At 40.3% G+C, this 27,992-nt stretch overlaps 1 protein-coding gene across 1 annotated transcript in view; it reads left to right on the forward strand.

Annotated features, from left to right (window-relative positions):
* The window catches only part of LOC100644715 (polypeptide N-acetylgalactosaminyltransferase 2), a 197,071-nt gene that overhangs the window by 139,563 nt on the left and 29,516 nt on the right, over positions 1–27,992 (forward strand). The window contains exons 2-3 of the mRNA XM_003394894.4: positions 11,079–11,248; positions 11,882–12,001. Coding sequence (XP_003394942.1) covers positions 11,079–11,248; positions 11,882–12,001 — 290 coding nt within the window. The remainder of the gene's footprint in view (positions 1–11,078; positions 11,249–11,881; positions 12,002–27,992) is intronic.

Genomic DNA, 27,992 nt, shown 5'->3' on the forward strand with positions numbered 1-27,992 from the left:
CCCGGTCTGAAGTAAGAAAATCTACGAGAGTAGTATTTGTATGATATTGTTGAGCCGAGGCAAGGAAAATATGCGGCGAAGTGAATTCAAAGGGAGCACTACGACGTGAATAAGGCTTGATCCGACTTTGGCTACTCGAGGCAAACCCGAATCCTCTGTAAGCTTCGTCGTTCAATTGTGACGTCTTGTGAAATTTAAGAGTAGAGGTCGCTGTGCGTGTAATTCTTGAAAAACTTTGATTTCGATGAAATACGCGTATGCGCGATTTTATTTTATGGCGTGAAACTGGTTTTATTGCTTCTTTCTCTCGCTCTCTATTTGTAGATAAACAATTCTTTATTTCCGGAAAGTTTTTACTTCAGGTATAGTACCATGGAGTATAAAAATGTTCTATTTCCGGTTTCGCCTCTGGAAAAATTTGTTTCGAAATTCATTGAATAAACATGTTCCTGTTTAACACGTTACATGGTACACTTTTATTACATTTAACTATAATGAAAGGTATACAACAACATGACAGAATATATAGGTTTTATGTAGTTAATTTAATTACGTTATAAAATATGAAACGCATCAAGTGTAGAAACAGTCGATCAACCACACCTATTTAATGAATATATTCAGCAACAAATTCTGGTATGAAAAATGTTGCTCTGTAATATATTCCGATATATATTGGCAATCAATATACGTTGACCGAACCTATAATAATTCACTTTACGAGGCATTGTGGCTGAACAAACGAGATTAAGCGATTTAATCAAACTAAAACGGAAGACAATTGTCCATCATGCCTGGAAGCGATCCATTTCGACGAATCTTTGACGGGAAGCAATCGAACAGCGACGATGGAGACCGTAGTTGAACTGAAACTGCATGGTTTTTGGAATAAAATTGGGTCGTTGTTGGACAAACCGAAGTTGATCCTTTTTTACCCGGCAATCCTCGCGAGAAAAATAACTGTGTTTTTGCGGGTGCACAGGTGCGACGCGTTTTAATAAAGTCGCCCGTTTAATTGTCAAGCTTTCTTATCGCATCCGCGTCTCGCATTGGAAACGCGAAGTGAGTTGCTGGCGCGGAGCCAAAGCGATTTCGCGGCGTACGTACGTTTAAGAAGAAATTTAAACGTCGTCCGTGAACGAGATTCTCTTCGTCGGTCGAAAGAGGAAAGTTCGTCGATCTGGCGTAATCTTCGCGGCGATAAACCGGCGAAATTCCATTAAGAAGCGTCGCATAAGTTACACAACGAAGTTCGAATCCCCGTTTCAACTTAACGTATTGACACGCGCGATGTTTTTTAAAAGCTTGGTTAACTTGAAGACGGCGAGAGCTTTGGCGAGCGGGTAAGCTCGTCAAGGATGTAATTAACTAATGTTAGCGCACCGTACACCTTTTGTGAACAGACCGGGGAAAAAGCTCGAGAAAGGGAAAGGGAAATGGGAGAGAGGGAGAGGAGATGGGAAAGTTTAAAAATCAATTTTAATAGGAAGCTTGTCCGTGCTCCGGGGAAGTTCGAAAAGAAGTTGCGTTGAGATAAGAACCGTCTTAAAAACCGTCTTCGCTCGTTGCAAAAATTCCTCCAGCCACTCTTTGGCCGACCCTTGATGCGAACACGATCGACCCTGCGATTCAATGAAAAAGACAGAGACGCTATTAACGAGCGAAACGGGCGTGCGAAATGGGTCAAGCGCTCGTCAGCTTTCCGTTACCAAGTAGCCCGGCCGAATCCTCCGTTCTATCGATAATCTATGGAAATTATCGAAGGGACGAACGTATAATTCCCTGTCGTTTTCGTCCGTCGAAATTTCTGGGAATAATCGAACGAAACTTTCGCTAACAAAGGACTTAAAGAAGCTATTTGAAAGCTCGAGAAAGTGCCTTGGAAACTTTGGAACGACAAAGTTAAAGGAATTTATTTCGACAAGAGGAAGATTATAGGAAATCAAAAGAAAATAGGAAAAAAGACATCTTCCAGGCAACCTGTCCCGGTGAAGAGCGATTCAAACACGCTTCGATGACAAACTTTCACCCTTTATTTACACCGTATCACGCACAGTGGACGAAGCCCATCTTCGGCAGATCCTCCAGCGGAGCATCGTTCCCCGACTACAAAGGATAGTAGGAGCAGTCGCTTGCATCTGGCCAGGAAACATCCCCCTAAGGGTTCTTTCACAGGACTGGCTCTGGCTGCGACGTCCGATTTCAACGGCTGCAATATGTCCTGGAAGAGAGTCTCTGATAGCTCGCGGAGAGACTCGAGTTCCGCAGAAAGATCGAACGAGCGGACGACGGTCTATTGTTGCCGGTTAATTAAAGGAATTGATGAAAGATTAAAGAGTTCCTCCTGATCACTGTAGTCTTCGTTGTCGTCGTCGTCGTTATCGTTCGCTGTTCGACATACATCCCCTTGGTCTTTTAAGTAAAGAGAGAAGTACCTGGAACTCGATCGATGACGTATTGTGCTTCAAATATCGAGTTTTCTTTTCATTTTACCTTTTTTACGCGTGTCTATATATCTATATGTGGAAGAAGAAGAAGCGGACAGAACAACGTAGAGAATAGACTGTAAAACTGAGAGAGTAAGAATCACCTAGACAGCTCGGTGATCTTGTCTCGGGATAAAAATTTCATCGTCCGATCGTCGTCGACTCGCATACAGATTCTCGTCTCCGGGTAATTAATTACGACCTGGTCTCGTCTCGAGGAAGATCAGGGCAAAAAACTTTCTCCCCTCCCCCATACTGGTATCCGTATTTCATTCGCTTCACTTCCCAATGATTTTTGCATTTTTTTTCTTTCCTCCCTTTTTCTCCCTTGATTTTTGCTCCTCGTTTTTCTTCATCGATGCGGGTTAATTGAGTTGGGAAATTAATCTTGTTTAGCTGACTCGGTGAAACGGTTTGGTTCCGCTCGATCAAATTTATATTCTTCTTTTCGGACAGACGAACCAGAGGAAGGCGTGACTTTCACCCTATGCCCGTTATGTAAGTATCGATCTTCCACCCTTGAAGTCTGTTAGCCACCGAACAAGTAACGCGGGCTGGTTACCGTTTGATGTACAGTTACACGAAACTTGGAGTCTCGTTTATAATTGGAATTAAACGAACCGGATCTTTCGCTCGACGAAGCGGCCCAACGATCTTCTTCTTCTAAGTCACCCTCTAGGGAACTAAAATCTTTCACTTTAATGTTACCGATGGTAGTTGATTCGTGTAAGATTTGGAATAGATGATGCCGCCTGAAAATTTAATCGCACGTGGTAAAACTTTGTACCGTGTATATGGGATCTCTGAAAGTGTGACATGATTGGAAAGCAAGGGAATTATAAATAAATTGTTAAAGAATTGTAAAAAAAAATGAAAGTTCAAAGAAATGGAATTTAAAAGAATCGAGTCGTGTTGAGTGCATTGTTCTTTTCTAATCGTTAAATTTAAAATATTATTATTTTATTTTATATTTAAATAGTACCGATTATATATAATATTTAGCAAACAGCTTTCTGCAACCAGTACTTTTAAATTACTTCTGTAGATATCCTTATAAATCAACTGCAACAATCCCAAAGGTAGGAATAGAGTCAGACATCAATCCACGTCAGCTGAGGAACCGCGCGTGGCCAACAATTCCGGCATCCACAGCAATTACCCCGGCCGTAACATAGAAATAGTCAACCCACGTCCACCAAATACGTTCGTAGAAGGACAGACTTGTGGCCAAGGAAGCTGTGTTGGGATCCTAAGTGGATTGCCGTGGAGACATTAAATTAGCCAAAATCCGATGGTGATCCGACCAGCAATGGTTGAAAACCGCGCTGGCTAATACGTCAGGAATTAACCGCGGCAATCTTGTGCACACGAGGCGATGTCGGCTCTCCTCGAGAGGTCGATCAGATTCGCGAGTCCGCTCGAAATACCCGGCCGATTAATCCCCTCGCGAAACGACAACGGCCGCCAATGGCGGTCCTGTTTAATTAACCGACGAACGAGACCGTTCCCCTCCGTGTAGCGTTGTGATTTCGTTTGTTTACGGCTTTTACAACCGGGCACAGATTGTTACAGGTTAGTAATCGCGAGGATCACAAAACTATACCATTAATTTGCGCCACGTTTCGTAATTCGTACGGGGACCACGTTAATTACGTCGGTAGAATGTAATAAACGTTTCGTTTCGTCGTCGGTTATTCCACGAGTGTAATTTCACGGTTAATTGGAGGTATGGACGTTGATTGCTCGCGGTACTTCGCGCTGGGAAATCGCGGCTCACCGTTTCGAAACGCGCCGATAATCCAAAATTTTCACGGATAAATTAGAGATTAACTCGTCTGTTTTTTAGGTTCGCAGAAATTAACGGTAGATAGAGCTTGGAGGAAGGGACAGCACTCGAGAATCGAAGTGGTCGATTTATCTGAACGCGTAGAAAAAATGACAGCCAAGAATAAATCGAGTGAGATTTACTCGAACGGGTATAAGGCGCTTTCGTCGAATTTTCTGATTCTCCCTTCGGCAGACATCGCGCCGATTTTTCGGGATAAGTTTAGCCGATTTATGTCGGCTAAAAGCTCTTTACCCCTGATTCTGATATACGCGCCGTGCTGTCACTGATCGTCGAATAAAAACATTTGTACGATCAGTTTCAATTCTGTCTCATTCAAAATGTAATACTTTACTTGTATATTTACTCATCTGATTCACAAGATTTCATCATTTCGAAGGAAAAAGACAAAAATCCAAGCTACCAAGAAAAGAATTCTCTTGAAATGTATTATATATATAACATAATATGTATAAAAATCAAATATAGGGAATTTCCGTTCTCGTGTTCGCTAGAGTGTGCATCATGTGACGAATCGATCAGAATGTGTAAACAAACCAACTGAGAATGTAAACAAACAGATGCAGAATATAAACAAACCGATAATGTAAATAAACAAAGCGGGAAGGTAAATAAACAAATAGCTTGTAACACAGGCGATATGTGTAGTCCACACAGCAGATATTGACTAGAAAGTGGAAAGCGTTAGCAGTGGAATATTAAGCACGTAGCAGGAGCCACAACGTAGTAAAGTCTTAAAATTAGTCAAAAAATTAAAATAAGTACCACCTGACGTCTTGGTTCGACGAACCAAACAGTGCGAACCAATTTCTAATACGCAAACTATTTTATAAAATACATTGCGACTGAAACTTATACCTACGTTAGAATTTTCTCTCCGTCTTCTAATTTATTGTGTATTGTCAATTTCGTATTTGTATGTGAAATAGGGTTAATTATAATCAGATTGATATCTATGCAAATTTATATTTTTATCAACACAACTGAAGGAATAAAAACTAAGTAGAGCTTCACCTTCAGTTATAATGGCCACTTTTCTTTGTATATTTTTGCATATTATTTACATGTAAATTTTCCATAAATGCATAAACTTTTATAATTCAGCTATAAATCGACATTTTTTTTATTATACGGAATCTTAAAAGAGAATGTAATTACTTTAATGTGATCCTAGCTTTAAAGTATCAGTCAGTGTTTTCTTCTGGATAGTTTAATTTCTTCACTATATTTTGGCTACCATACTACACGATAAAACGCATGGAAGACAATTACACGGGTGACTTAAGCTATGGCCATTCAAGAAATCGGTTTCAGGCGATTTCCTAAATCCTTGGCGGGTTGACTTAATCCACGCGGGACACCAGGACGAATTTAAGCGTCCAAGTGTCAGCTGTCTACTTTGTCCGACGAACGTATCCTGGCAAATCCGCGGCATGTAGTTTCTATATGCAAATCTACTCATAACTCACCAGAAACGTATCTGACCACGCTAGCGGCGCTAGTAGTAACCCTCCCTCGTTCTTCTCGTTTCTCGGCTTTCGCGTACTTTTCAGGACGTTCCCCGTCTCCGAAGTTCTTCTCGAAATGTAAATCGCTAGGGAATCGCTGAAGAACCGCCTAGGGTGGAAAAACAGGGGCTGGAATATGCCTCTTCAACCTAATGTTGAGATTCAGAGGAGTGGATCTCGTACAATGCCCAATATATCTGAGAATTTGTTCTATTCTTTATTACGGTTTTATTATCTTGAATTTTTCATTCCGGTTATATCGTATCGTGATATACTCCGAAATTTGATATTAAATATGTAACACGAGTACTTGGATAATTGTATAACCCCGAGGGTTCAATTGTCCCGATAGTTTCGATAATACGACCATTCTAACTATCCGATAGTTGTAATAGTCCGTTGATTGACTTGATACATCGATAATCCCAATTGTCTCGTGATCCCGATCGCTTGATAACTACGCTCCACTGATAGTTTAGCTAATCTAAAGTTTAATAATCTGGTAACCTTGGCAGTCTCGATTGTAACATCAACTTGATCATGTGATAATTCTAATTAATCAGCTGCTCTAGTTCTCTAACTATCGCAATTATAATCTTCGTCGTTTACATTCTATTATGAATGCGTATTATGCATAATTTGTGCGAAACGTGCATTAATGATTCCGATGTATTAACATATTAATGTATGTAAGGCCGCTGGCATAATAATTACATTTCTTTATGTAAATTGATGCTAAATTATGGTAATGTAGAGAAAAGAATTAATAATAATTAGTCATATAAATTTAGTCATATAACTTCTCAGATTATTGTCTTTGCTTCAATTACAGAAACTTTCAACTTTCTATTCCAGGATTACCATAATAGCTTTCTATTTATCTTCATAATCTTCTAATTTTTCTAATTCATAATCAACTAAATTTTTCTATTTTTACATACCATTTGATCAAGTCAATTTTTCTATCCTTACGTATCACTTAATCCCAATAAATTTTCAATACCAGCGACCTAAGTTTCAAACATTTGTAGGGGAATCGAATTTTCGGACTTCTGGTTAAGCTTATTTACCAACAAGTACCGATATTTTTAAGTTGCAAACTTCGTAGATCTACGATCTTTCTTCCTATCATGGTAGAACAAGTAGAGGAAATTTAGTTGGAAGGTGAAGCGCTCACATTTGGATAGGCAGACAATCAGGGATCGTATTAGCGGCGGTGTAGTGTACGTGACGATTACGGTTCACCCTGTGACACAACGCTTCCAGTGACGGATGACGGCGTCATCATAATTTACTCGGGGAAAATGTATTCTCGCGCGGCGCTATCGAAACAGGCCAATATCGTTAACTCTAATTCGCTTACGTTTGCGCAGGTATTGTTGAGCGGCAATAACGAGATTAATAATGCGACCCTCGTCGATAATAATCGTGGAATCACGCGCCATGCCAATATCGGCCCGCTCGATTTTGGTTAGCCAAGGCTAAAATAAAGAAATACACAGTTACAAGATAGATTTCATGTGTTCCATTAATCTTAATCCACCTTTGCTATGTTCCTTCTTTTTTATTTCTTTTTTTCTTTTTTTATTCTTCTTTTCTGAGTAAAGGTTTAACGAAATGATTGAAGGCATAGAATCGTTGTTACAACTACGAACGTCGATGATCGATTACTAGCGCAGGTTCGGGAAATTCTACGCTACGTTACTCTGTAATTAACACAATGAGAAACGAGAAACTGCCAGTTCGTTGAACGTTATTGATCCATAGGAAGAAAACGCTTTTACTCCACTACGTTGTTTGGTTTCGAACCAATATTGTTCTTCTATGGTTAAAATTTCTTTTAAATTTGAGACAGATATGAGTAAATGGTCGATACACGTGATTTTATGCTGGGAAAGTTGAAACGAGAGTGAAATTGACGTATAAACATTTGAGAATTGCGATTCTAATGCAAAAGTGATTTATAACACCAGCAATATAAACATGTACGATGCAAGTAAACAACTATGTATCAGTTTATATTTGTTCATAAAAATCGGTATTAAATTTATCGATAGCACCTGGATATATTCAGTAATTTTAAAATTAAAAAGAATTTCACTATAAATTCAAATAAAAATCCATATCTGACAATTAATCGAAGCACAAAATATTTCAACGTCAGTTTATTAGAACTGAACACTACTTGTAAAATTCCATTCTTTTCAACGATAGATTTGGAATTTCATACATACGGGAAACACGATACATTTGATTTTGATAGAATTATACGATTCCACTCGATTCGGCAAACGGTACGTGAATCAAAAGGAGGACAAAGGAATATCAGCTATTTGGACTGGTTTGCACGTGATTGTACGTGGTTCCTGTAGCGGTAGCGGTGCCTTTTTTCATGTTTCCGTTTTCGTCGTGTCGCTGCAGCACACTGGTCCTGCGACCACAGCCACGGTCATTGTTCAAGTCTATCACGATAAGCTCGTGCTGCTGCATTTCCGGGGGCTTCGCGTAATCGTTGCACGCGCAATGAATTTTATGACGGATACGTGCGGCGAATTTGTCAAGCGAAAAGAGATAATGCGACGAACCCGCGATCGTGTCGCGGATTGCACCATGCAACTCCGACGAACGATCGATTGCCAGACACGTGAAAATGTACTTTTCTCGACGTGTCATGGACAATAAGAACAAAGGAAACGACAACAGTAGCATCCTAAATACAGTGGAACTCCATTTATCGGAATTTGTTAGCAAACAATTCATGTAACTGGAATTCGTATAATAGGAATTCGATAGAAATTAGATTATGAGCATGAATTCAAGTACTTAACATGATTAATACGAACATAAGCTTGGAATCAAGTAACTTATTTGGGATGAACATAAGCTTGAATTTAAGTAACTTGGTTAATCGAAATGACGCTTTAGTAAACTTTCGTTTCGATAAATGCAGTTCCATTGTATGTACTCCATTCGTAGTAAAATTTTATTGACTGTTTGAAAGAACAGATAATTATTGGACATTCTCACTGACAGAATATCAATAATTAGTTTTAGACCAAGGAAAATTATGAAACATTAAAGAAGCAGGCGGATATGTCGTCAAAATATCATTCAACTCTCGAGTATATCAGGTTTATTTCAAACGTCACGTTTCGATGTCACGTGGTTCGCGGGGGAACCGGATGCAACAGCTTGCCGCGCTGTGGCTAGCCGACTGCACTTCCGGTTTAATGCAGCCCCTGACCCGTGAATTAATATTTCATCGCGGCTACGTTTTGCCGCGTTTCTCTCTTCCCTCTTTCCATTTGCTCTCTCTTTCTCTCTCTTTCTCTCTCCAACTCAGCTTTCACGGTTCGTTTTTCATCGACTGCTCGACTCGCCCCTTTGTTCTCGTTCGAGTCATTTACTTTCCTCTGCATCTTTGACCGTGAATCCGAGCCACGCCATTTACCACCCTCGTAGAAAGTATCGCTATTTACAGCTCACTCCCGGGACGCTGGGATTGTTTGCGCTCGCCCTTTTGTTCCTGCGATCGATCAACGATGTCGTTGCCCCCCCTTCTCCCCCGTTTCGTCCCGATCTTAACGCAGCGTGACATTGCCCGATGCAACACGACGAAGCCTCCCAGGATTTTATGCTCATCGCCCCGTCCATGACAATTCGATCCCTCGTTCGAGATCTCTATGATTCTTTCATTGAATCTTAACTATTTCCTGTCGCAGATGAAAATTTTTTCCATCTAGCTGCATGTGAGTCTCAAATCCTTCGGTACATATTTTGCAAAATGTATAATTCTATAAAATTGGTGAACGATCGATTGTGAAATAGATACGTCTCGACCTGACGTTCGTTGCAGTCTATTCTATTCGTAATTTTCATCATTCCACTGTAAGGCACACATCATGGGCACAATGTTCGAAGTCAAAGTGACATCCGCGGTTAATAGACACATCTGCACAGCAGGTCGGTTCTGTCGTGGCTCCTATTGCTGACACGAATCTATGCTAGGCAAACAGAGAGGTCGAGATCCAGGATGGAAGCCGATGAGCAAAATTCGATGACCTATATATTGGATGCACAATGTGTCCTCCCGGGTACAAAGGGCATACGGCGGAAATACGAAGTGCGCGACTCTCCATATCGATTCAAAATCAATACGGCGCGGTGTATCTCGATGATGTGTCAATACAAAGAGCCCCGGAGCGTGCAGCCAGACCTGGCCAGCCTTACAATTGGTTCTTGTACCGAAGCCAACTAAAGGCCTCGAGAGCCGCGAAGGCCGACGGTTCTTGCATCGATTTCGTGCTGTTGAAAACTCCGGGCCATTCGGGGATAGCCTACGCTGCGACTGGCCGACGAGTTTGCGAATCGAATATTTCGAAGTGTCGGTCGATACTTCGAGGAACGTTCGATGTTATCCAACGTGGAACAGAAACGTGCTTCGAATTCTTGGCTGCGTTTTAGTCGAGAGATTGTTGATTAGTTTGTCAGATAGTTTCTTTCATAATGTGAGAAGAACTTTTTGATTTGTTACACTTTGCGTGTGAAGCTTTGCCTGTTCCTGTAGACGAAAATGGATTAGAAATGTATAAGATAACAGAAGAAGATTACGACAAGTTATAAAATTGTCATAAACTTGTCGGGATAGAAAAATTATCTCGCTACAACTTGTACAACATAAATTTACTTAAAAGACAAAGAAAGATCCAGAGAGAACTTCAAGGCTTTAAACGTATGTAGAATAGTGAAAAATACTAAATAGGACATTTTTACTGAGCTGGATAGAATAGTTCGACGGTGGCTGCTTGCTGGCTTATCAAAGTATCGTTAGAATGGATGGCAGAACTTAGAAATGTTCACGAAGTGCTAAGCATCGACTTCGACGAACGGTGTTCCAATATAGATACCAAGTATGCGTCTGGAATATCGGCGTCGCACGAGTTATAGTACAATCGTGTATGATGCCAACTTGCAATGGCAGAACATCCAATACTTCGAATGGGACTTTTACAGCTTTTATTACACTTACTGAAATTTATTACTGGTTAACGTGCCGTTTTTACTAGAAGCGTTTTGCTATCTTGAATCTCGTTTATGAGAAGTTTTAAATATTTTTTTAACAGATGCTTTTATCAAATCGGTCTTTTATCGTTGCAATGTCTTGCGAATGAAATATTTGTGCTCGAAATTTCGAAACTTGATAAAACTAAACTTTATACAATTTTTGTTTGCTCGCAGAACGAGAACAGAGCCCTACGATTGAAGGAGCCTGCGTCGCTGGCCCTTTCTGCCGCAAATTCTGGCAACTACGTGGACCCTGATGGCACTGCCATTGTGATGTCTTCCGAATTACTGCCTGCACCCACTCCGGACCCAAGGGTGACATGGAACTACTTCGACGAACAGGGGTAAAATCGACTGACAATACTGTCAGTTGTATTCCATTTTTAAACATGTTCTAGCAATTATTTCCTATTTGTAAAACGAACTCCGATTGATGAATTATTGTCTCTTGTCTACAACTTCCAAGTATTTACACACTTAATGGTTCTTGAAATCATTCGAATAAAGTCGATTTTAATTTCATTTCAATTAAATGAATGAATATTTATTTATCATAAAATATAAAATTCGATTTCACCATCGAAACACGCTGCACAATTTCAATATACGCTGGGTAGCGGACACGAAGATGCAGTGCGATAGAAAGTATTATTTGGAAAGTGGCCGGAGTGCAATCTCGATGCGAGGCGCAAGAACTGAATACTAATCGGCACTCATAACAGTCGTATGCATTGTTAAACGCCCGAAAAACCATTGCAAGATCCGCTATTTATGTACCTGCAACGAAACTGCGGACATTCCTTTCTCTGTTCCTTTCTCAGCTTGACGAATTGAAACTAATTATTTCACTGGTCAAAATATATAGTTCGTGAGACAAACCATCCATAAACGAAAACTTTCACGTGGAATTCTCTTACAAAATACAAAGATTTCTGCTCGTTTAATTAATAATATTTGCATATCGATAATGTTTCTAGATATGTGTCGAGAGGAGGATTACGAGCAGGAGAAGACCCATATGCTAGGAACAAATTCAATCAGGAAGCTTCCGATGGACTTCCCAGCAATCGTGATATACCTGATACACGCAGTGCAATGTGAGTAAATTATTCTCTTGTTATAAATTATATTTTAGGATGTTCTCGTTCAATCGAGCCGGTATTATTAATTGATAAAGTATTGCTCAAAGAGGTCTTTCTTAATTTTCTTTAATTTTCTTTAACAATCTTTCTACTTATTTATTAACTTCGATTGATTCAGATACAACCTTTTATATAAGTTTAAATACATCTGTTTAAATGGCCATGTGAAATTGAAATTATTATTGATTTTTCAAAATTTATGAAAACGTTTTCTAAGAGTCTGAGGATCTAAAGACGTAAACTTCGGACCTAAGTAATTAGAATGAAACTCTTCTTGTTTTAAATGAACGCAGTCTTTAAAAGAGAAGTTCGTTCGCGATGAAATAAAAACGAGGCAATAACGTCGATCGAGTGTCATCCAGCTGGATATCGCGACGATCTTCAAGTTGATGAACTGACACAAGGGAGAACGTCGATGTCCGAAGCGGCAAAGGTGAGAAAATTTCACGGTGAATATCCACGAACGAGAGCCGGTCGTTATAAATCGAAGCGATGCAGTTAACCGAGTGGAGGCGACCGATGGAAATCGCGACGAACGATCGTCCAACGAGAAAAAATAAAAGGAATAGAAACTCGGCCTGTCGATCGATCAATCCTTTTATACATTACTATCGGATCCTTCGAGAACAGCTCCATAGGAATTATCCGTCACAGGTGATTGCGAAAATCGCGGCTGATCGTTGGAAGTTCATGGACGTATCCAGAAAGCGATTCTACATTCGATCCGCCGATGCTCAACGAAAACGACGATTGAGAGGCCTCTCTAGAAGACACAGGTTCTCCTAATTACGCAATTCCTAAATTTCAATCATTCGATTAGCAATTCAATTAGAATTTCTTTTAAATTTTAGAGAATTCGATTACTTTCGATTATTCAATATATCTGTCTTTCTATTTTTTATACAGATTCTCCTAAATATACGAACACCACTTGTATCAAGAAATAAATTACAAATTCGTATCTCTACGACGAAATTTCGATTGACACGCTTGAAAATTTCACGTTTTTCTATGTCCTTGGGGAACCATCGTTGGAATATCCCAGCTGGAAGAATACGTATTCGTTTCATGGAACAAGAAAATCGGCAATAATCATAGAGGAATCATCGATTAGAGAAGGACGAGCATACATCAACGTACGATTGCATTGTACCTTGTATTTCCCTTGATATTTTGTTGTATCTATCGTGCCGTGAATCATGTACCGTATATATATCGAATCTCCATATTGACAACATTCCTGTTATTCGTCGCGCACGTTTTTAACTTCTGCCTTCGTGGAAGCGCTCTAGGTTCTATTACTCTGAGCTCTGACGAAACGATTGACTCTTTCGATTAAATACGGCCGTTTTCGGGCTTCCCACGTATCATGGGATACGCATGAATTAAAGATGAGGGATTCGTCGAAAGGAACCGAGAGGTTTTAATCGAGAAACATCGACGTTTCGCATTTTTAAAAATCGCCTATTCCATACGAAACGACACGCAAAATGTAAATATTTTATCTTTGTCTCTGTTTTTTTTTATTCCGATGAATTAAAGCAACTCTGCCAGAGAAGAGAGAAAAGTGCGTCTTTTTTTTCTTGTTTTTTTCCCCCAGCTCGAGTCGAGTCGAGTTACAGGCTTGATCAGACCTCGGAAACTGACCTGGAAATCACGATGCCAGGAGGCAACGGGAGAATTGAGTTCGCGAAGTTTAGGGATCCACCAGGGTTAATGGTATTGCCTGGTTACTACGGGCTGTGCCTGTCTCGTGCTAATAAAAACGTACCTCCTCGAAATTCTCGTCTCTCCTTTCGCGTTGTCCATGAAAATCACGATGTAAAACGAGTCGGTTTTCCGCTGTTTACAGAGGAGAGAACGAATAACGGAAAGAGGCAGTAGATGGGCGAACGCGCGTTGCTCGTGAAATTTCACGCGAAACGGAACGAATTAATTATCGAGCGACGTCGGAAATAAATTTGAAGCTGGGATCGTTGTCCATTCAGCCGCTGGGTAATCAATGGTTAATGGAAGCAATCTAATTTCGGTAGGGTCTGGCTACTTTTATGGACTCGTAATTTATTCGCTGTTTGCACGGAAATAAAGCTTCCTCCCTTCGTGTTGTTTGTATCGCTGCGCCGCTGAATTTACGATGCATTTTATTAATTGAAACGCTTTCGAAATCGGTTTTGATGCCGGTCTGCGTATCATTGAAAGGAAGAGACACGCGAGCGAGAGCCTATTTCGTTCGGGACGTGTCACGATCGATACCACTTTCAAATCGAATCGCTCTCCCCTTCTGTTCGGAATGCATTTTCCGGCGGCACAAGCCTTTCCGACTGTCTCCGCCGAAGCAGGAGGACCCTTCAATCTTCCAACCTGATCTAATTTCCTGGCCGTTCCACCTACGCTCGACCGTATCCTGTTTCACGCGAACAGACGCGTTCAACAAGTACTCCGGACCGCGAACCATTTAGCAGACCAATCGAGACCGGTCCGAAGAAGATTTCGACAAATTCTTACTGCATTTGATGAGCCCCTAGAAATATTTCTACGACCTCTATCTCGAAGATTGGAATATCTGGTTTCGTATGAAGGTCTTTCGGTAAGAAAAGTGAGACTTTGCATGATTTCGCTATGTATGCTTCTTTGAATTACAGAGAGTTGTAAAAGTACCCAAGTTCTGAACGAAGATTTTATCAAAATCGTAGTGTATTTTGCGAAGCTCTGTGGAAACGTATTCGCGGTTGAAGACTGAATACCTAACGTGATACAGAAGCTTTTTATTGAGAAAAGTGGAAAGCTTCTGACCGTTTTACTTACTTCTTGCTTCTATAAACTACGGGACGATGCAGAAATAACGAAATTTTAAGCTCTGATATGTGTGAGAAAAATTACGTTCTCAAAGGTATCGACTATGGGTAACACGTGTGTTAAAACTCGATAGATTTGTTCGGGGAAACGAACGAATGTTACGGGATTGCAATAAAACGAATGGAAATACACGAAGACCAGACTCGTAAAGAATGTCGAACGCAATGTGCGAAATTGCGAACCCGTTAATATTCGTTACAACACGAGCTGCAAGGAGAATTGTTGTTTAAACCTGATTTGCATTCGGACGCCGTTTGTAACATTTAGCAAACGTCGATTGCTGAAAATCCGGTGGCCCGAATGTTATGTAAATGTCGCACAACTTCATTGAAAATATCTACGAACTGAACTGCTGCATAGATTTCCACTATTACTGTTATCAGTCTCTCGTGCTTTGACTTCGCACAAATTTGCAGAAAGATCGAAGATCGCTTCTCTCAAAATTCTATCTTCCAAATTACGTTTCCTCTGCAAACTTGGACGACTGTCATAAAAAAATCCATCCCAACGATTAAAGAAACTTTTAATCTTTTCAGAAAATCGATATACATAAAATTCCAATCTGAATACTGATTCTCTCAATTTATTTTTACATTGAAGAATTTTTTAAACGAAAAAAAAAATTCTAGCCACCGCTAAACGCGCTGTGGAATGCGTGTTACTTTAGCAGCGTTGATTTAAATTCATTTTACAATGGCGAAATGAAAAATACCGATAAATAAAGGACGATGCAGTGACGAACTTGTGAATTCAACTGTAAGTTTCAGCCACTGAGTACTATTTTCACGAGTTAATAGTCAAAAGATAATATTTCTCTTAACATCTGTCCCTTTCTCTCTAGTGATTTGCTAGCGGAAATACTATTCTTTTGTCATGATTTTCCGTTTCCTCTGGCGAATATAATTAAAGAAGAAACACTGTTATAAGTATCATTGTAGCAAGTTCAAAAAGTACCCGACCCCTCATGAATTATTCACACGTGGCGTTTCATCTCCTTGCTCGCGATTCTTGTCTCGATGTTCCTTAGACCGCGCGACCGGCTGTTTCCGATAATGGAATAGTTGTATCACTTATACGCAACGTTGGAACTTAAATATTTATGCGGCTGAATGCACACCAGCCGTTGCATTAAACATGTCAACGCGACCCGGAGACATCGTGGCCGGAAGTCGCGGTGGAAACTCCGTCGTTCCGCCACGTTCCTTACTTCTAACCTTCGATTTTAACAACACCATTGAAAACTTTGCCAGTGCCAGATACTGCGGACTAAGTTAAGAGTTGAAATTTCGCTGTTGATTTTCAGTTTGTAATTATTAAATTGAGAATATTTCTGCAAATTCATATTTCTACGAATATAATTAAAACAACGGAATCGAGGTAGAAAATTGTTTTACTTTCTAGGTATTATAGAGAGTATTGTGCTTTAAACATTTTACACCTGTTTTCTTGCATATTATGTGCATTCTGTGGATTTTTGAACTTTCACATTTCCTATGAATGCATAAAAATTCCCAGTCTAGTAGCTATGATGGCAAGTTGCAATTATAGCGAATTATTTTTTATCGGTACTGAAATTAAATTGTGTGCGTTTACGCATTTACGGGAAATTTAAATTAATTCTCGGTTTTCCGACTTTTCCATTTCTTGATTGATTCTTTCAAATAATAAAATTAACATTCTTCTTGGAAACTTTGGAAACGTTAAAAAGTGAATCCATAGAGGGGAAACTCGCTCGATATCCGGTAATTATTCGCAAACTAAGTTGAAATGACACTAACACGAAAGTTCAAAGGTCGTAAAATTGATTGAACGTCAAAGTTTAGAAAATGATAGAGAACGAGAGAATCGAAAGGAGCTTTGAAGATAAGGATTCGAAACTTCAACCAGAGTGGTTGAAATGAACGAATGAAATATACCTTATTTGTGGCTTTTAGTTCTGGTTTCTAGCATTGGTATTCTTTCTGCAGTTGTTGCGGTACCTGTTTTATTGCTCAAATTCCTTTTAGCGTTTGTATTGCTTTCTATTTTTCTTGTTTTGCTTTCTACAACTATTTTAGACGTGTTCCGTCTTCTTTTAGCGCTACAACCTTTTCGCCGGAAACTCTCATCTTGTTATCCATATGTGTGATGTGCATTAATATTTGCTGTGATCGTGTTATCTTTATATCAACGAGATAATTAATAAATGAGTAAATATACCATAATAATTATTCTAATGAATTTTGCATGCAATACGGACTATCACTGAATTAAACAACGCTAGATGTTATTTAATTCATAGTTTTGTCATATCATTGAAATTACTATACGCTTCTTGTTTCTCTTCGTTTGCTCTCGTTTGTCTGGCTATCGTGGCAAGACCCCAAAGTAGCTCGATGAAATATTCAAGCGTCGATGGTAAGTTACCCGGGCGATAATCCGGAAGAATATCTCATAAAAGACGGTACAGAATATTTTTTTTCAGAAGCCGCAAGAAGTTTCGCGCCGTAGCGAATCAATATTCGGACAAGGAGTTTTCGAGTTGCCCCTGGGAGGTGTCCTTTGTTGCATAAAACATCGGAGGGCTTGGATTTTCATTTCGCTCGATCTCGTGTACCCATTCGATTTCTCTAGTCCTCGTTTCTCTCAGAGTTCTTCTTCCCAGAATTGATCCCCGTCCATCCTTTTTCTTTTACGAACGTGATCACGTCGCAAACCTCCGAAGATATTGATCGTCCAATCGAGGAATCCGCTTGATCGATCAGTGACATTTGCTCGCGTCTGAACCAACTCGTCTTATACTACTTGCACGAATTAATTACGCGTCATTTAGCCTACATTCCAATTACACTTCGAGATAAATAGACTGAGAAAGTTATTCAAACACTTGTAGACATGTTTTATGAACCTATATTATACGCGTTGTACGAGACACGTTCGTTAACAGTGTTAATGCGACATAAAAGTTTACCATCAGAAGCGTTTAAAAATATCTGAGAAAACGCAATTTCTTGTGTTACAACAGAGATACAGCATTTCGCAAACACTAAGTAATTCTCTCTTATCGATGGCTGAGAAGTAGATCGTGCCAGATACTCGAAGACGTGACTAAGGAGGATGTCTTGCACGATGTACTCGACCGACAGAATCTGCTCGTGATACGTTCATACTCTCCAGTTACTGTTTACTATAGCTGACAATCTTCGGAGTGTGGGGTACACGCTACAATTCCAAGTAGCCCTTTAAGTTGTATCGACATGTACGTAATACGTTCACTGAATTTCATCCATATAAACAATACATATACGTATGTGATAGACCATAGTTACAGCCGATATTATCAAACCAAAACGGGAACCCCTAAAAACCGTCTACCTCAAAACACATCTCCTTGAACGGAGTTCCCTTTACTTTTCTCGAAAACTCGGAACATCAATTTTACGTGGCATGGCCAGGAGCAAACATGCAAGAAGCCTCGTAAAAGATGGTATCTTGTACACGTGGCGGTCGCAATAAAGTCACGTTGCGAGCGGTACTAAACATCGACACACGTACGTATAAACGTACGAGGTTGCAGAGACTCCAATAGCGTGTGCCGGAGGAATAACATTGCTGCTCACTCCGGAACAGAGAGCACGCTCGTACTCCGTTCGATAAGGCTTGGGGATCGCGGGCAAACTGATTTCTCTCGGTCGGAAAACGCGGAGGACGCTCTAGGAAACTGGTCGTTCCGCGATATCGGCCACGATGGGATCTGCTTCCAATGATGATACGCGAATCTTTCCTGCACCCGTGAGATTCGCCCGTATGCTTTTTTCATCTCTCTCTCTCTCTCTCTCTCTCCGTCTGTCGAGGGCCATTATTTTCCTCGGATTCCCGGAGCTGGAGAAGGTACGGTTATTGTGAAATATAATAGCGTACAATAACGACGGTACGCGGTCGCGGATTCGGCGATTGTTGACGGTTCAAGTGGCGCGTGGATTTAGGATATCGAATTGAACGCTGATCGATTTCGAGAGGCAGCAGATATTCCAGTGTGGTTGCCTCTTAATTGAACAAAATTGGCTTGCACGTGGCTACCCTTGTTTTGGAAATTCTGACTTCGAGATCCAATGATCGGTTTGTCGAATCATACGTACATTATGCGTTTGTATTTAATATTAATCGTGGTTATTTAATTGTATTTTGTTAAAATCTTCCTCGTTGTCATCATCGACGTGTATATAGTTGGATTGTTCAGAAAAATCAAATTACGATTATTTAATCGTATCGGATTAGGGTCTCATCAGTCTCATAATCCTCGATATTGACGCGTGATGTTATTTCAAGAATATTCTTTAGAGATTCAATGAATGAATTATAATTGTTTAATTATATCTCGTTGGGATCGTCCTTATTCTCATTATCCTTAACATTGACGTACAATATCGTTTCGAAAATATTGTTCAGCGGTTTGGTAATAAGAATTTTCTTAACGAGATAGAAATAAATAGTCCTAATTAATTATAAACAATTACAATTTTAGTAAAACAGTATATTTATGCGAGAGAAAAACGAGGAGAAAGACGCGCTCTAGTATCCCAGTTTCCATAGAATGGGTCATTGAATCTTCTCCTTTCTGATATACGAGATTAAGTGTGCATTCCCAGTGCACAGCCTCAGGGTGGCAACAAAAGAATCCACAGCTTTAAAAAGCGAGCTGCGACCTCTTATCCTCCTCCGCTACCTGATCACCGCCACTTCGTATGCAACGCAAGCATCGATGTTATTTTTACGTGCACCTTTTGCAGCCGATTATGCGTCGCTTTTTCTTCTCCCTCCGGACTCCGGACAGTTCCACACCAGCAAACTTGCATACACTCACCCACGGTCATTTGATCGTAAAGTAGGGTAAAAGTTGATCACCCTAGCTACCTTTCGACCCATCGAATTCTGGATGAGAGAAGCGACATTTTTGCAAAAGGGATAATCCTTTTTTTTGAAAAACAAGGATGTCCTTTTTATGGAGAAGGCAATTTTTCGAAGCGGAGGGAAGAAATGATAATAATCCCAGGACGTACCTACTCCCCAAGAACAGAATAATGAAACACGAAAAGCACGACGAGGTCGTAAAGTTTATTAACCGGCAAAAGGAGATCCCGGTGTATAGCGGTAGCTCTTCGGTTCTTTGGATTCTCATTTTTTTCTTTTTTTATCGTTCCACCTGCTGACGCGAAATTGCGCTCTTTTGTCGTGGCAGGGTGACTTCTTCGTCAGACCATCGACGACCGTTTTGCTCATCCTCCCTGTTCGCGAACCATGCTGGAAAGTTAATTTCGTTCACCGCGATGAACGGTTCCCATTGTTTCACCCGTCGTTATATTCGTATCGAGTTCTGCCTAATAAAATTTACGAGCGGCCACGTGACGTTTCATATTGTCGAACGTGAACACCGAGGGCAGATTCATTATGACAAGCTTTGTTCCCGATTCTCTTTTCACTTTTCCATAAATACCCTCGTTTTTTTATCCGAATATCAAGCATGTTGAATAGCTGACTGTACTATATTGTTATTGTTTCTTCGAAACGAAAAAATCTGAAATTACAGCGAATTGACTTTTACAAATTTTTTTCTTTTTTTTTTTGTACATGTCAAGCACAAAAGGTTTTTTCATCGCGTTGCTAGCGGATATAGAATCGATTGCGAATAAACAGGCTAGATCGATACAATTACACGTTATTAACGATCCAGTGTATTGCACGATTAACGACGGCGATGCTCCATAATTAATAAAACCATCGTGAATAGCAATATTGAATTTACAATATTGATTCCCATTTCGAACCTACCGTATCTATTTTCGGCGGCATCTATTTATGGCGGCGATTAAAACGTTTGGCCGGCAGATTAATTCGAATGAAACCATGACAACCTTCTGTTCGAAAAGGGGCAAAAAGTGCAAGAAGACCCGATCCACCAAGAAAAGTCGTTAAAGCGCGGGCTCTCTGTTAGAAACTACGGGTAATTAAGGAGTTACTGGGGAATAGTTGTTTTAGTAGAACAAAAGGTAGAAAGAGAAACCACGAGGAAGAAAAGCGAAGACGTTTTTGGTCACTTGAATTACTCGAAGTACATCGTATTTTTTTTTATCTCGTTCAAGGGGCTCTTTGGGTGATGACTTCTGCGGATGTGGAATCTTCGAGGGTCTAGAGACCCCAGATAAGAAGGGGCCAAGTTTTCGCGAATTTATGCGCCGCTAAGCAAGTCGACGATGTTTCGAATACATGCGATAACATTTTTCAAGATCTAGATCTAGCTTGCAATATAAGATTGAGTTGGAATCGTAGATGTACATAGTTATTGGTTGAAAGGAAAATAGAACATTGCTTGAGAAAAAGTATTAATTTGAATAACCAAGACCAACTTGCCATTCGTGACACACTATTAGTAGAAAACTGGAATATCCGTAAAAGTTTGTAATCCAACGAGGAGTTTCGACAGAACATCGATTCTATCATTTGTATCTCAGATCTGCAAAAGATAGACCGCAGAGTGACAAGCAACCGAAACTCGGTCCATTTGGAACTAATTGCAGAACTCGAAAAAAGATTGTTCCCTCGTCAAAAAGACATAAGAGGATGACTATTACAAAAGAGATAGAGACCACAGCGCGGCATTTTTTTACAGTTTCCACGTAAGCTTGGAACGTCATCTAAGCGACGGGTCTAAGCACACTTGGCAGCCAGCTTTGAAGCGGCTGCTGTGCAAATGTGCTTCTACCAGCAAGTTTCCTATTCTACGTTGGAGCCAATAGGCAAGCCGACAGAGGCGTTTTATTCGCTTCTACCGTTCCTCCTTTGTGCGTTTCGTCGGCGCTGGCGAAAATTGAAAAATGTCATTCGCCATTTTGTTCGAGATGCTGCGCTGGCGCGAATAATGCGACGAAACGCTGATAAAACGAGGAGAACGAGCATCGTAAATTGAGCCTTTCGGGGGCCAACACACGCACGTCTCCTGCATACACATGTTACACCTCGACTTTATGAATTGATATTACCATACGTGGTAGGCGAAATACGTACGCGTATGTGTATTCAGCGCGTTTACACCGAGTTTGTACGGCGAAACGAGGAAAAATATTAATGAGAACGTCAACGCGGTGTCGCGTCGTGCGAATCTGCTGAGCGTGGACACACGCGGAAACATCACAATTTCTCATTGAAAATGTATAAGAAGCGATTAATTTGACTCAATGGTATAGAAACTGTGCATTTTAAATAGACCAGGCCTGTCTTCTACAATACTAAACCCGTTCAACTTCATTTCCCACATAGATCGGTACACACCGAAGAAAATTCGATTTTCTCAAAAGTGAGGCTCCCAACGCAATTCCGTTATTCTCAATTTTCATCTTATTTCGAGTCATAGAATCTCTCTGACTTCGCTTATGCGACAAGTAGAGGATCACGGCGTATTAGATGTGACTTTTAATCGAAAGAAATGGAGGAGAAGCTCCCAGGGGGTAACAGAATCAAAAAAATACATCGTTTTTTCGTCGGGATGAATCGATTCGTGCGCGTGCCGGAAAGTAAATGCACGCATTCTCAGATGCAGTGGTTTGCACCTGGAAAACTAATCCTCCGGCTTACTGGCGACGGTATAATTGTGTTTGCTTTCCATTTAAGTTGTTTGCACTTCTGTTTACCTCGTCGCCTCTTCCGCTCTCGAGCAAGACGCGTCTACGAGCTCAACTTTCCGTCGCTTAGTTGCTAGCTGTTTCTCCATTCTTCGCCGTTTCTCCTTGTCTTCCCACGCCCCCGTTCTCTCACTGTTTTTCACCCTTTCTTGCATAGTCGCGTTAAGAAATACCCACGCTGCAGTTAATTACGCGATCGAATTTCGTACGCTTGCTTATTGGCCTCGTGACAAACTTGAAGCCCGCGTATGCTTAGTATCGTTAACGTTTCTTAGGGAAATTGTGGTAATATTAATGAGAAATATATGCTTATTCGGGAAATTCGTCAAAAGAGAAAGGAATTTTTTATGGTACAGTAAGAATGTTAGATCATTGACAGCTTTCTATTAAAAAAGAGAAGGTTCCTTATTGATAAAAAAAAAAACAAAGGAATTAAATGGGAATAAAACATTCGCAACGATAATACAACTGCAATTTCTTCTACCCTTTCCGTGTCGATAAAAAAATCTCCGATCTATTTTCCGCCAGTAGAAAATCCGTTGTAAGGTATTAAATCTCGATCTCGCTGGAGCACTGTCTCCATGCATCTTCAGAGAGATGAATCACGAGATAAGTGCATGTATTACTGCATCGCAAAACGGGTTTATAAATTAACTTTCCTCTTCACTCTCCGATCGTCTTTAACAGTGCGATCGACCACTTTCCCTGGAGTCTCTCGGTACAGTCACTCGCGGCTTCAGGAAGTGGAACCGTGTCGAGACTGTGAGAAACACGATTTAGAAAACGAAATTCCCTTCTCTTATAGCCGATGTACATAACGGTAATTATACTAACCGCATGGTTTCTCCTTATCAAGATCGTCGTATGTAAGGAAACGATCAAGATGTATAAAACATTGTGCAGAAAATTTGAAATGAAACTAGTTCGGAGGAACGAGTGCGTGCGTGCGTGCATGCGTTAAATAAATCAATCGATTGCCGTTATATTAGATGCAGAATTGTTAGCTGAAAGCAAATTGGAAAACACGAGAAACCCTTCTCTGCCACGTTATGGGGTATTCCTCGCTACCAATGATAGGTGAGTATGCGATGGAAATTGGAAATGGCCTAAATTGGAGCCGCGTATGGCGTGTATTTCCTCGACGATGACACACGGAAATCGTCTCCGAGCGCGGACATCGGGTCAGACTTGCGTAAGCTATTTAATCGACGAATGTATCGGTTGTTTCGATGGGGATCGTTGCGGCACATTGTTGCGCTTGGCCCAATGACGACGGTTGGCTGATCGTCGGAAACGCTGCAAACTCGTTACATCCATTAATCATAGTGCGCTATACTATAACGACGTTACAGGATGCAATACAACAGTGCTGCAACGATTTAGGTAGGATATTCTTCCTTCCATCCACCTGTCTGCGTTCACACTAATAATTTACTCGAATAATTTCATAACGGAGAATTATCGAATTGAAAATTTTTAACTAAAAACATAATGGATAATAACGCTACATTTAAACTGAAATAAGTTTCATGTTTGTACACCACACTCGTTCTATATTTATCTGTGATAAATACAATCTGTATAAATGTCTAAAACGTGACTACGAACACATATTTCGATATCTAAAATCACAAAGATCTTAAAATTGAACAGACGTAGATACTCATCAGGTCGCGTCACTTAATTCACACCTAAATTAAGTTACCAATCCATAGAATCGATTCTCATTCGTCTTCAATTACTGTTCTTTTATTTATATCGATTGATATTAACTATCATTTCCATTAATATCCACTAACCGTGTATGCTTGCTTAAGGAAAGATCAGAGTCCAAAATTGAGGCTAAAAAGTTTTATCGGAAGTATGTTTCATCTACGAGGTAATAACGCACAGAATGGCAGTTCCATTGAAAATTTTCAGGAGAGTTAATGCTAATTAATTGTTCTCACTCAGCACTCTCGCAACGTTCATTTTTCCCTCTTGAAGCACGCGGAAATAGAGGCCGGTTCTCCGCAGAACTGACCCAGCTAATCCATACCGTGGAAAGACAGTTTTAGTTTTCGCTGAATAATACATAAACCGCTTTCAAAATCAAAAAGTTACACGCGGCCCGTTCCCCACCCTTCGCGTCTCTTTCCTCGCCACGTTTTTCGTTTCTCGGTGCGAGTACTTAAAACGCGTACAGCTGCCGCTTCCGTGCTCCAACGTCCATCCCTCTGAGGACATACCGTGTTTTTCCACTCTTGCCCTGCCGTTTTTGCCTAACGACCGGGGTTATTCTCTGCAATGTTCGCTCCCCGTCACGCTAACTCAATTGTTTCGAGTTTATTCGCCGGTAACATCATCCTTTGCTACGTAAAATAAATACAGGCTCATTTGCACGTTGTTCCTCATCGCTTTGAAAACTAATACTCTGCTGGTTTTCACGTCACGTCGATACCAAAGGCGTATCGTGTAGCGTTATTAATAACTTTTTGTTGTAAATTATAATCCAGTGGCATTCGAATTATCGAGTTCAGTTGTTAGAATCTATATGGATTAAAAGTACGCCGATACTTCGATTTTTCGAAAGTAGGATTTCGCTCTGACCGAAAGGTTGCCAGATAATAGGCATTGGAAAATTTTTGGGATTATACGATTTCACCTTTCGTTATTTTCACCCCCGTAGATGCTCTTCTGTGGACACCGGCACCCCCAGTAGGAAAAAGACGCATAACTATATGAATTAAGTACTCATCAACGACAAAACATAAGTAAAATAAGGGAAAATTTCCAGATCGATGAGATACGTAGATACGTATATATGTATAACATAATTACAGATAAATTGGTCATTTTGGTAATACACAAGACAATACATGAACAATTCATTATTAAGTAGACGAAAGACAATAGGGCGTATGACATTTCAGATAAATGGAACACAGAGAGGAACCCAATCTGTCTAATGCGGATGACATCAATATAACGTTAAATCATTATCACGCATATAATTATTTCCTTACTGTATTTACCGTGCGACGTTTCATTTCGACAATCATTAATTCCATTTTATTAGAATTCAAAATTAATTCCATTGAATTGCATCAGAACGTCAAATCACATCACGTATGCATCGTGAAATTATCATAAACGTCGACATCGCTCTCCGGAGAAGATTCATCTGTAAATCACTCGATATTCATAGCGGTGCGGTTCACGATCCATGAAAACGATCGACTACCACTCCGTCTCGAGTCATCGATGACGGCGAGCGCTGGTCCGTGGAGAAAGTTCGCGCTAATCGATCAACTTTGCTCGTTCAACAGTTCGTGCGTCATCGTGACTGGGAGATACCCTCGTGGACCAATTAAGAGCCGAAGGATTCCGCGCAGATCCACGGGGAAAGTTCTTCCTTTCTCGTTGATGTACGTGTTCGGTTCTCACGCACTCGTTTCTTGCGAAACCTCGTTTATTTCGATCCCTCTTCGTGAAACGTGACTCAATCTCTTCCCAGTTGGAAATGTTCTTTCGTTGCCTGTCTCTCTGTCCTTGTATGTTTACTTTTTCCGTTTTTCCGCGGCGATTACGATCCACACTTGACTCTCAGTGGTTGCTTCACTCGTAAAATAGCAATTTATAAATTTTTGTGTATCGGACGTTACAAATCGAAGATATTTTATTTACACCGTATGGATGTTTTAGAAGCAAAATTGATCCAGTTTTTATTAATCTCTTCATTTCATTACATAAACATACGATCAATATTTAATTCTGAAGAAACAAATGATTGAATCCGTAAATTCTAAGATATGTTTAAGAAAAACAGTGTAACATCGTTTTCTGTTCTTTTTAACTTACGGATCACATTCGCTGCCCTTTATAGAAAAGCAAATTTTTAAATTCAGTAAATTGCCAATCAAATTGGCACTAAAGCTTTTCAAAGTAAAGCTCAAGCATTTTTCTAATAACATTTGAATTAATAATATTCTATATAATTATAATATCTCTGATATTTCTACGTTAATTTATTGTCTAGGATCACATCTTACAAATGTCTATATATTTAACACCTCATCAATAATCTTTGTATTACGGAGAAGCCATTCATTTGTGAGTGGTTCAAGCTGCCACCGAATTACGTCGACGATTTCGTGTCACGATAAGAGCTGCTGCTAAAAACGTGTCTTTCACCGGGAGGGAAAAATAGCAGCGGCTGTGAAGTACAACGATGTCGAGAAGATAGCGGTTGAAAGAAGGGAACGAGGGAAGAAAGGGAGGCAATTGCTGGAACTCGCGAGAAATTACATCGCGGAGAGTGGCGAAAGATGTCGAAGAGCAGAGGGATAGATCCAGGCTGCGATCTTCTAAAAAATTATGCGAAATTAGATTTTAAATTCCTAGGGAAGCAGCGTTGCTAGCATCCGCCACAACCCTCTCCGGCCCGAATTATGGGGAAAGTAGAGAAAGCCAGGCCGTGGCGCGCCTTAAGCAGATGCAATTCTCCGTGGCGTTATGGCACCCGGATGTCGGTCAGAGGGTGAGAAAAGAAAGGACAGGGGAAGGAAATCGGGGCTATGGAGAAAATCGACCATGGCCTCTCGATTTTATTTCAAGGATATTCTTCGATTTCCGCGCGTTATCCTCGTAATGCTTGCAAATAGAAATCAGCAGAGAAGGTTCGGGAGCTGGAAATGATTCGGCACCCTCCGATCCCGAGGATTTTACCCCGTGATCGGCATCTCCTTAGCGATCTCGGGAGTTTCATTTGAATTTTCGAGCAGATTTACATCGAAAGTACCGCCGTTAAATGCGTGGAAACGTTGCACGTTAGTAAGAACGTATTTCTTTATACATATTACTTTTTATCATAATAAAATTTGGTAAATGTTGATTAACGTAGAATGATGTTAATATAGGAAGAAATCACGGCGCAGAAATAAGTTTAAGAGACGAGTATAAGTCTCAACATTCCAAAAAATGTCTCGTGCTTTCTTTTCTTTCCATCATACAACCACATACACCTGAGCATGGTCAAAGCATTGGCAGCTACGTAAGTCACCAAGGGTTTCCCCAATAGTGCTATATTCCACCCCTGTCGAACCTCGCTTCCCTTTCGCAATCCTCTTTCCGCCATCTCTCTTAAATCTACGTGACAAAATAACGAACACGTTCTTCCTACAAACAAAATATAAAGCTACAAACACGAAACACTAATTCACAGCAATTAAACCCGAGCAAAGCTTAGTCAATTACAACGTGCGACTAACTGAATGTTATCGATCAGAGCACGATCCCGGAACGCAACACCTAGTTGGAAAACTCGTCACACTCGACGGTTATTCTTCGTCCACGAGCAAATTCCAACGAGATAGAAAAAAGTTTACCAAAATTTCAACCGATCGACGAAGCGATACAACATCGTTCTGACAAAATTACCGGTCGATGCGCACTTA

This window comes from Bombus terrestris, chromosome 4 (assembly GCF_910591885.1).
Source record: "Bombus terrestris chromosome 4, iyBomTerr1.2, whole genome shotgun sequence".
In the NCBI taxonomy this organism is placed as follows: domain Eukaryota; kingdom Metazoa; phylum Arthropoda; class Insecta; order Hymenoptera; family Apidae; genus Bombus; species Bombus terrestris.